The following is a 10677-nucleotide window of genomic DNA, read 5'->3' as shown; positions in this document are numbered from 1 at the left end:
GGAGGAGGAGGAGGAGAAGGAGGAGGAGGAGGAGGAAGAGTAGGAGGAACAGGATGTGAGAAACTGGGGGGGGAGGAGGAATAGGAGATGGGTAGGGAAGGAAGAGGCGAAGGAGGAGGAGGATGGGTGAGGAGAAGGAACAGGGGATGAGGGAAGAGGGGAAATGGAGGGAAGGGGAGGGAAGGAAGAGGAGGAGGAGGAGGAGGAGGAGGAGGGAAGGAAGATGAGTAGGAGGATGGGAAGCGAAGGAAGAGGAGGAGGAGGAGAAGGGAATGAAGAAGAGTAGGAGGATGGGGAGGGAAGGAAGAGGAGGAGGAGGATGGGAGGGAAGGAAGAGGAGAAGGAGGAGGAGGAGGGGGGAAGGAAGAGGAGTAGGAGGAGGATGGGGAGGAGGAGGAGATGGAGTAGGAGGAAGAGGGTAAATAGAGGGATGGGGAGAAAAGGAAGACGAGTAGGAGGAGGAGGAGAAAGAAGAAGAGGAGGAGGAGGGAAGTAAGAGGAGGAGGAGTAGGAGGAGAAAAGGAGGTGGAGGAGAAGGAGGATGGGGAGGAAAGGAAGAGGAGGAGGAGGAGGAGGGAAGGAAGAGGAGGAGGAGGATGGGGAGGAGAGAAGGAAGAGGAGGAGGAGGAGGATGGGGAGGAGGGAAGGAAGAGGAGGAGGAGGAGGAGGAGGAGGAGGAAGAGGAGGAGGATGATGGGGGAGGAGTAACGGGGAGTGTAGGAGTTGTGAGTTCGAATAAAGGATGAGGAGTCTGCGGTTATAAATGGGATTGGAGTTAATGCCCAAGATGGGGAGTCTTCCGTGCCGTTCTGGACGTCGAGGGTGGAACGGGGGGGAACGGGGGGAGATGTGGGGGATGTTGACGTGGGGGGGAACGGGGGAGGGAGAGATGGGGGGAGGATGTTGACGAAGGGGTGAGGAGGAAGAGGAGAGTGACAGGCGGAAGGAGGAGGAGGAGGAGGAGGAGGAGGGGAGGAATGATGGCGAGGAGGAGGAGGAGGAGAAGAGGGAGGAGGGGAGGAATGATGGCGAAGAGGAGGAGGAGGAGGAGGAGGTGAGGAGGAAGAGGAGAGTGACAGGCGGAAGGAGGGGAAGGAGGAGGAGGAGCGGAGAGGAGGGGAGGAATGATGGCGAAGAGGTGGAGGAGGAGGAGGAGCGGAGAGGAGGGGAGGAATGATGGCGAAGAGGTGGAGGAGGAGGAGGAGTAGGGGTAGGACGTGGGGAGAGGAGGAATGAGGGCGTGGAGGAAGAGGAGGTGGGAAGGAGGAGGTGGGGAGGAGGGGAGGGATGATGAGGAGGAGGAAGAGGAGGAGGAAGAGGAGGAGGAGGTGGGGAGGAATGATGGCGAGGAGGAGGAGGAGGAGGAGGAGGGGAGGAATGATGGTGAGGAGGAGGAGGAGGGGAGGCATGATGGTGAGGAGGAGGAGGAGGAGGAGGAGGAGGGGAAGAGGGGAGAAATGATGGTGAGGAAGAGGAGGGTGGAGGAGGAGAAGGAAGAAGTGGGGAGGAGGGGAGGAATGATGTCGAGGAGTAAAGGAAGAGGAAGAGGTGGGGAGGAAGGGAGGAATGATGGAGAGAGGGAGGAGGAGGAGGAGGAGGAGGAGGAGGTGGGAAGGAGGGGAGGAATGATGACGAGGAGAAGGAGGAGGAGGAGGAGGTGGGGGGAGAGGAGTGGAGGACTGATGGCGAGGAGGTGGAGAAGGAGGAGGTGGGGAGGTGGGGAGGATGGGAGGAATGATGGCGAGGAGGAAAAAGAGGAGGAGGAGGGGAAGAAGAGGGGGTGTAGGGAGATGGGGTGAGATTTATTTTTTACTGTCTTAGGTTGTTTAATATCCAGCGTTTCTATCCTGTATGGCTTATCTCAAGCGGAAGGAGGAGGAGGAGGAGGAGGAGGAGGAGGAAGAGGAGGAGGTGGAGGAATAAGAGGAGGATTGATATGGAGTCACAAGGAGGACAAACGATCAGCAAGAGACCATTTGGTCCTTGCGTGACTGTTTCGGGACCGGAACTAATCTAATATTGTATTTCTTATTTATTTATTCTTCGTTTTTTTTTTATTCATTCTTATTTTATTTTATTTCTATTTCATCTTGTTTTCTTTTATTTTATTTTATTTTATTTTGCTTTTTCATTTTATTTTATTGTATTTTACTTATTTAATTTCGTTTTATTTTATTTTATTCTATTTTATTTTATTTCTTATGTTTTATTTCGTTTTATCTTAATTTCTTATTTCTATTTTATTTTATTTTATTTTATCTTATTTAATTTCATTTAATTTGATTTCTTTTATTTCATTTTATTATATTTTAATTTAGTTTAGTTCATTTTGTTTTGTTTAGTTTAGTTTAGTTTAGTTTAGTTTAGTTTTTTTTTTTTTGTGACAAGCCGATAGAAGAAAAAAGAGAAAATGATAAAAGGAAGAAAACGAGGTTGGTGAAGAGCAGAGAAAGGGTGCGGGGAGGAGGAGGAGGAGGAGGAGGAGGAGGACAAGGGGTTGTTTAACGAAGAAGGTCAAGGAAGAGGACAATGGAGATCGGGAGAGGAGGAGGAGGCAGAGGAAGCAGAGGAGGATGCAGGTATGGAAACAAGAGGAGGAAGAAGCGTGAAGGGGAGGAGGAGGAGGGAAGAAGAGGGGGAGGAGGAAGAGGAGGATGGAGGTATGGAAAGAAGAGGAGGAAGAGGAGTGAAGGGTCTCGGAAAGGGAGGAGGAGGAGGGGGAGGAGGAGGAAGAAGAGGAGGAGGGGAGGAGGAGGAAGAAGAGGAGGAAGGGAGGGAAGAAGAGGGGAAGGAGGAAGAGGAGGATGGAGGTATGGAAAGAAGAGGAGTAAGAGGAGTGAAGGGCCTCGAAAGAGGAGGAGGAGGAGGAGGAGAAGGGGGAGGAAGAGGAAGAGGGGAGGGAAGAAGAGGGGGAGGAGGAGGAGAAGGGGGAAGAAGATGAGGAAGAGGAATGAAGGATCTCAGAAGGGGATGGGGAGGAGGAGAAGGAAGAAGAGGAGGAAGAGGAGTGAAGGGCCTCTGAAGAGGATGAAGAGGAGGAGGAGGGGGAAGAAGAGGAGGAAGAGGAGGGAGGAAGGAAGAGGAGGTGGGGAAGACGACCATCTTCGGGCTGCCTTCATTTTGCGTCTCCAAATGTCCTCCACGCTTCTGAAATTCGCGACAGCCCAAGTGGCAAACATTCCCAATATTTGTGTACTTTGGCCGCGATGAAGGGTACTCAGCGGCGGCGTTCTTTATGTGTTTGTTTTGTTTTCCAAATTGCACTAGTATCTTATGCCTTTCTTGCACAGAGATCCTCCCCCTCTCCCCTACCCCCAAAGATATCCCCCCACCCATCCATGTCTTCCCCCTCCCCCCCGAAATCTCCTCCTCCTCCTCCTCCTCCCCCTCTTCATAGTATATCAAATAATCAATCTCTAGAAGTCTGTATTAAGGTGTTTCGTAAACTATGTTAGAAAAGCATAGATGGCGCCCCAGATGTAATTGTTATGGAAAGTATATCACTTGATGTTAGTCTCTCTCACTCTCTCTCTCTCTCTCTCTCCCTCTCTCTCTCTCTCTCTCTCTCTCTCTCTCTCTCTCTCTCTCTCTCTCTATTCCGCGTGTCATTGTACTTAATAAAGTTAATTGGGGCTATTTATAAGTTAATTACAGACTAACATCAATGGGGAAATTTGGGCTGATTTTTTTCACTAAGACACTTCAGAAGATTTTTCTTGGCGATAGTATGGCATCTTATGTCATTTCTCCTCTCTCTCTCTCTCTCTCTCTCTCTCTCTCTCTCTCTCTCTCTCTCTCTCTCTCTCTCTCTCTCTCTCTCTCTCTCTCTCTCTCTCTCTTCCTGCCTCCACCTCTCACACATTTTCTTTCTTCTCCTTCATTTCCTTGTTTCCATTTCCACTGTCGTTCTCTCATTTTCCCTCTCCTCTCTCCTCTCCTTTGATCTTGTCCCTCTGGAGAATTGTAATCGGAGTTTACCTAAAAAGAGAGAAGGAGAAAAAAAAAAGAGTATGTGTGCTCCTGTCGCCAATTATCGACAGCCCTTTTGACGAAAATGTTTGGAATAGTCGTTATCCGTTATTAACCGTTATTAACCGTTATTATCGTTACTCCTCCCTTCGTTCAAATTTTCAAGCCGGTTTGAACAGCCAATGACGCTCGGAACGTTCCCAGCCGCCTCGTAATGGAAGTGAAGCGACAAGGGGGACATGAATCTCTTCGATGTCTATTTCTCAGAGCCGTCTTGCACAGGTTCATGCCCTTGGCCCCTGGCGAATGTAATGAATATATGGAGAGAAAGAGAGAGGGAGAGAAAGAGAAAGAGAGAGAGAGAGAGAGAGAGATAGAGAGAGACAGATAGATAGAGAGAGAGAAAGAGAAAGAGAAATAGAGAGAGAGAGAAAAAAAAAAGAGAGAGAGAGAGAGAGAGAGAGAGAGAGAGAGAGAGAGAGAGAGAGAGAGAGAGAGAGAGAGAGAGAGAGAGAGAGAGAGAGAGAGAGAGAGAGAGAGAAGGTGGAGGGAAAGCGGGAAAAGAAGAGGAAGAAGAAAGAGAGTAGATAAAAATGAAGAGAAAAAGGTGAAATGAAGAACTAAGAACGAAGGAAGAGAGAAGAGAGAGAGAGAGAGAGAGAGAGAGAGAGAGAGAGAGAGAGAGAGAGATGGGAGAAGAGTATGAAAATAGTAAGGAGACATTATGTGTATATATATATATATATATATATATATATATATATATAATTTATATATATATATATACATATATATATACATATATATATATATATGTATATGTATATATATATGTATATATATATATATATGTATATGTATATGTATGTATGTATGTTGAGACATTCTGACAGGTTGACGTAAGCGGAGTAGGAAGCACAGCAGTCTTAGTCTTGAGTTTATTCCTGGCTAGTTTCGCAGGTACGCTTTAGAAAAAAAAAAAAAACATACCTACGAAACTTGTCAGGAATGAAATCAAGACTATGACTCCTGTGATTCCTGCTCCACATATGTATGTATATATATACTGTATATATACATAAATATATATATATATATATATATATATATATATATGTATATATATATATATGAATGAGAGAAATTCGCCAGTGACAGCGACAGTAATCTGATGATTTTGGCAGTCGTATGTAGGATTCGAACCCACTGCTTTCGGCCATCCGTAAGATTAAAGGCTCTGTTTAGTTAATCTTACTGGTAGGCGAAAGCAGTGGGTTCGAATCCTACATGCGACTGCCATAAAAATTATCAATTATATGTATATATACATATATACATATATACATATATATATATATATATATATATATATATACATATATATATAAATATTTTAGGAAGTTGCTAAATGTAAAGGAGGATAGGGAAAGAAAGATTGCTGCAGTGGGAAGTGCGAAGAAAATGAGAGTGATGAATGAGGAGAATGGAGGAGAAATAAGGAAGGATGAGGTGAAGGCAGTTGTTAAGATGATGAAAGCAGGTAAGGCACCTGGTCTGGATGGATGCCATGCGGAATGTCTGAAAAAGGGAGGTACAGTGATGGTGGACTGGTTGGTGAGGTTATTTAATGTTTGTTGGAGAGAGGGTAGAGTGCCGGAGGACTGGAGGAGTGCCTGTATAGTTCCTCTTTACAAGGGAAAAGGGGACAAGTGTGAATGTAGTAGTTTCAGAGGGATTAGCTTGTTGTGTGTAGTTGGGAAGGCTTATGGGAGGATCTTGGTTGAGAGGATTAGGAGAGGAACAGAAGGAGTAATTGGTGAGGAACAGTGTGGATTTAGGACAGGTAGAGGTTGTGTAGATCAGATCTTTGTGGTAAGACAGATATGTGAGAAAGCTATAGGAAAGGGGAAGGATGTTTTTTTTTTTTACTTTTATGGATCTGGAAAAGGCTTATGATAGGGTAGATAGAAAGGCACTGTGGGAGGTTATGAAGATATACGGGATAGGAGGAAAGCTTCTAGGAGCTGTCAAGAGTTTTTATGAGAATAGTAGAGCTTGTGTCAGGATTGGAAATGGAGAGAGTGAGTGGTTTGAAGTAAAGGTGGGACTTCGTCAAGGATGCGTTATGTCACCCTGGCTGTTCAACTTATACATGGATGGGGTAGTGCGAGAGGTAAATGCAAGGGTAGTGGGCAAGGGATTGGAGATGGTTAAAGAAAATGGAGAAAAGTGGGAGGTGAGCCAGTTGTTGTTTGCGGATGACACTGCGCTTGTGGCAGGATCGGAGGAGGGATTGAGGAAGTTGGTGGCAGAGTTTGGGAGAGTATGTGATAGAAGAAAGCTAAAGATAAATGTGGGTAAAAGTAAGGTGATGAGATGTACAAGGGGTGAAAGTGGCAGTAGTTTGGAAGTGAGCATTATGGGAGAGCGACTGGAGGAAGTGGATAGGTTTAGATACTTGGGTGCAAATGTGGCAGGGAAAGGTGGAGTGAAAGTGGAGGTAGAATGTAGATTGAGAGAAGCGAGTAAATGTCTTGGTGGATTAAAAAGTGTAATGAGGAATAGACATTTGTGAATGGATGCTAAGAGGAGACTGTATGAAGGAGTGATTGTGCCAACAGCACTGTATGGGGCAGAAACATGGAACATAAGAGAAGAAGAGAGAAGGAGTTTGAATGTGTTTGAGATGAGGTGTCTGAGAAGTATGATGGGGGTCACTAGGCCAGATAGAGTGAGAAATGAGGAGGTGAGGAGGAGAACGGGGGTGGAAAGGGAGCTGGGAGATAGGGTTGATGAAAGAATATTAGGATGGTTTGGACACATGGAAAGAATGAGTGAAGAAAGACTAGTAAAAGAGGTGTGGAAGGCAGATGTGGAGGGAGTGAACATGAGGGGCCGTCCTAGGATGAGGTGGATGGATGGGGTGAAGGGGGCTTTGGGGAAGAGGGGAATGTCTGTTGAGGAAGGACGGCAGAGGACAGAAGACAGGGGTGAATGGAGAATGGTTGTATATGGATGATGTTGGGATAGCATGAGGTGGAATGGGCGGGTGGATGGGGGGTGAGGTAGTATGTGTGAGCAAAATTTGACGCAGCCCGAAGGGATTTCTCCCCGTCCTCTCATTTTATGCAATGGGGGGACGGAGAGGGGGGGTCGCCGATTTAATGAAGCGGCCTTGCTGTGGATATGCTGTGTCTTGCGACACTGCTTCTGACCCAGGGCAGTGGACAAGGTGCAGGGATGATCCGTCATTCAGGAGGTGCTAAGATAAGAGGGAGGGTGGAGGGGTGTGGAGTGTATTCAGAGATGGAATGGGTGGGAATGATTTTATGCCTTTTTCTTTTTGGCTACCCCCCTTGTAAGGGGGAAAAAGCCTTGGTATATGTATGTATATGTGTATATATATATATACATATATATACATATATATATATATATTTATGTATGTATGTATGTATGTATGTATGTATGTATGTATGTATATATAAGATAACAAAACTTCTTTTCTTAGATAAATTCAGCGTCTAAAGTTTGAGTCCTATCTTATTTGTTCAAATTGAACTTTTCCAGTCCTGAGCCGCCTGTTGACATTCCATCACTCGCCTCTCCTCCCCTCTCCTCCTCGACCACCACAGACCCTCTCCCCCTCCCTCCCTCATTCACCCACTCACTAGTATCTCTCTCTCTCTCTCTCTCCTCATCTTTCTCTTCCTCCTTCTCTACCTCCTCCTACCTTATCCTCCTCCTCCTCCTCCTCTTCCTCCTCCTCCTCCTCTTCCTTCTCTTCCTCCTCCTCCTCATACTCCTCTTCCTCCTCCTTCTCCTCCTCCTCCTCCTCCTCCTCCTCCTCCTCCTCCTCCTCCTCCTCCTTCCCTTCCTTTTCTTTGTATTTCCTCTCTATTGTTCTCTTTGGAGAGAGATTTTCTTGGGAATCCTCTCTACATTCCTTCGCCTTAGTGCCTGCAAGAACCAAATATCCTCCTTTGTAAATCTTGCTCCTCCTCCTCCTCCTCTTCCTCCTCCTCTTCCTCATCTTCCTCCTCCTCTTTCTTCTCTTCCTCCACCTCTTCCTCCGCCTCCTCGTCATCCTCATCCTCTTCCTCCTCTTCCTCCTCCTCCTCCTCCTCCCTTTCCACTGCTCCTCCTCCTCCTCCCTAATTCCCTCTTCTTCTCTCCTCCCCTTCCCCTCCTCCTCCTCCTACCCAATTCCCTTTTCTTCTCTCCTCCCCTTCCCCTTCTCCTCCTCCTCCTCGCCCTTTCTCCTTCTTTGTTTTGTCATCCTCCCCCTCCCCTCCTCCTCCTCCTCTTTCTCCTCTTCCTACTCCTTCTCCTCCTACCCTTCCGTCCTCCTCCTCCTCCTCCTCCTCCTCCTCCTCCTCCTCCTTTCAACCTCTTCTTCCTGCCCCCCCTCCCCCCCCGACACCATCCGTCCTTTCATGTCCGACTCTCTTCGTTTTTTATTTCCTTCCTGCAATTCCATTTCCGTTTTCGCTCGCTTTCTTCTTCTTCTTCTTCTTCCTCCTCCTCCTCCCCCTCCTCCTCCTCCTACCTCATTTATCTGATTTGTTGGTGATCCGGCCTGATTCCCTCCTTTTGCCTCTGCCTCTCTCTCTCTCTCTCTCTCTCTCTCTCTCTCTCTCTCTCTCTCTCTCTCTCTCTCTCTCTCTCTCTCTCTCTCTCTCTCTCTCTCTCTCTCTCTCTCTCTCTCTCTCTCTCTCTCTCTCTCTCTCTCTCTCTCTCTCTCCCTCTCTCCCTCTCTCTCTCTCGTTTCCTTTAATGTGTTGGGCTGTTGCGCTTACTTCTACATTTATCCTCCTCTTCCTCCTCCTCCTCCTCCTCCTCCTCCTCTTCCTCCTCCTCCTCTTCCTCGCCCTTCTCTTCCCCCTTTTCCTCATCTCTCTATTCTTCCAACTCCTCCTACTCTTCCTCTTCCTCGCCTTCTTTCTCCTCCCCTCCTCCTCTTCCTCCTCCTCGCCTCCTTTCTCCTCCTCCTCGCCTTCTTTCTCCTCCTCCTCTTCATCCTCCTCCTTCTCCTCCTCCTCCTCCTCGCCTTCTTTCTCCTCATCCTCCTCATCCTCTTTTCCTCCTATTCCTCCTCTTCCTCCTCCTCCTCCTCACCCTCCTCTTTCTTCTCTTCCTCTTCCTACTCCTCCTTTCCATCCTCCTGCTCTTCCTCCTCCTCTTCCTCTTCCACCTTCCTCCTCCTCTTCCTCCTCCGGTTCCTCCTCCTTCCTCCTCCTTTCCATCTTCCTCCTTCTCCTCCTCCTCCGGCTAGTCCTCTTTCTCCTCCTCCTTTACTTCCTCCTCCTCTTTCCTCCTCCTTTCCATCCTCCTCCTCCAATTCCTTTTCTTGTTATGTTCTTATCCTTCTGTTCTCCCTCTCCTCTATTTGTTTGATCATTATTCCTTTATTCCATAGCCCACCCGATCTTCTTCTTCTTCTTCTTCTTCTTCTTCTTCTTCTTCTTCTGCTTCTTCTTCTTCTTCGTCTTCTTCTTCTTCTTCTTCTTCTTCTTCTTCTTCTTCTCCTTCTCTTTCTTCTTCTTCTTCTTCTTCCCCTTCTTCTTCTTCTTCTGTTTCTTCTTCTTCTTCTTTTCCCTCTCCTTCTTCTTTTTCTTCTTCTTCTTCTTCTTCTTCTTCTTCTTCTTCTTATCTTTCTTCTTCTCTTTCTTCTTCTTCTTCTTCTTCTTCTTCTTCTTCTTCTTCTTCTTCTTCTTCTTCTTCTTCTTCTTCTTCTTCTTCTTCTTCTTCTTCTTCTCCTTCTTCTTCTTCATCTGTTTCTTCTTCTTCTTCGTTTCCTTCTCCTTCTTCTTTTTCTGCTTCTTCTTCTTCTTCTACTTCTTCTTCTTCTTCTTCTCTTTCTTTCTTCTTCCCTTTCTTCTTCTTCTTCTTTTTCTTCTTCTTCTTCTTCTTCTTCTTCTTCTTCTTCTTCTTCTTCTTCTTCTTCCTCTTCTTCTTCTTCCTCTTCTCTTTCTTCTTCTCTTTCTTCTTCTTCTTCTTCTTCCTCTTCTTCTTCTTCTTCTTCTTCTCCGTCTCCTTCTTCTTCTTCTTTTTCTTCTTCTTCTTCTTCTTCTTCTTCTTCTTCTTCTTCTCCGTCTCCTCCTCCTTCTTCTTCTTCTTCTTCTTCTTCTTCTTCTTCTTCTTCTTCTTCTTCTTCTTCTTCTTCTTCTTCTTCTTCTTCTTCTTCTTTTTCTTCTTCCTCCTCCTCTTCTCCTCTCCTCTCCGCTCCATCGGCGCCTTAGTCCTTATGGCCTTATTTGTCTTCTTGGCCTTTTTCTTTGTCGCCTTAGACTTGTCCTTTCTTGATCCTTTGTCGCTTCTCTCTGACGTAACCTTTTTTTTTGGGGGGGGAGGGGGGAGGGGGAGAGGGGGAGGAGGGAAAATGGCGACCCAATCTGGAAAGACGGTGTTCCTAGAACACTTACGAGGATCCCTCAATCGTGTCCTATTCCTCCTCTCCCTCCTCCTCTTCCTCCTCCTCCTCCTCTTCCTCCTCCTCTTCCTCTTCTTCACCGTCTTCGCCTTCTGGTCTAATCTGCACGATGAAATTGTCATTTAAAACAAGAAGGGGTTGGGGAAGGGGAAGGGGAGGGGAAGGAGAGAGAGAGAAACGAAGGGAAGAACATTTTGGGGAAGGAAATTTCCTTCATGACCTTGTATTCCGGGACCTCCATCTGACCTTATCAGTGGTGACCCCACGACTGTAGA

General features: G+C 46.7%; 1 protein-coding gene across 1 annotated transcript in view; it reads right to left on the bottom strand.

Annotated features, from left to right (window-relative positions):
* Positions 1–9647, bottom strand: part of LOC143027328 (uncharacterized) — a gene marked incomplete at its 5' end in the record, with an annotated part of 16158 nt that extends 6511 nt beyond the window's left edge. Inside the window, 2 exons of the mRNA XM_076188600.1 lie at positions 7703–7876; positions 9600–9647. Of these exons, the coding sequence (XP_076044715.1) occupies positions 7703–7876; positions 9600–9647 (222 nt within the window). The remainder of the gene's footprint in view (positions 1–7702; positions 7877–9599) is intronic.
* Between the last annotated feature and the right edge of the window lie 1030 nt (positions 9648–10677).

The sequence above is a fragment of the Oratosquilla oratoria genome, chromosome 8, assembly GCF_046742065.1.
Source record: "Oratosquilla oratoria isolate Oo_2021 chromosome 8, ASM4674206v1, whole genome shotgun sequence".
Lineage (NCBI taxonomy): Eukaryota > Metazoa > Arthropoda > Malacostraca > Stomatopoda > Squillidae > Oratosquilla > Oratosquilla oratoria.
Note: the sequence above shows the minus strand (reverse complement) of the source record. Positions and strands in the feature narration are given on the sequence as shown.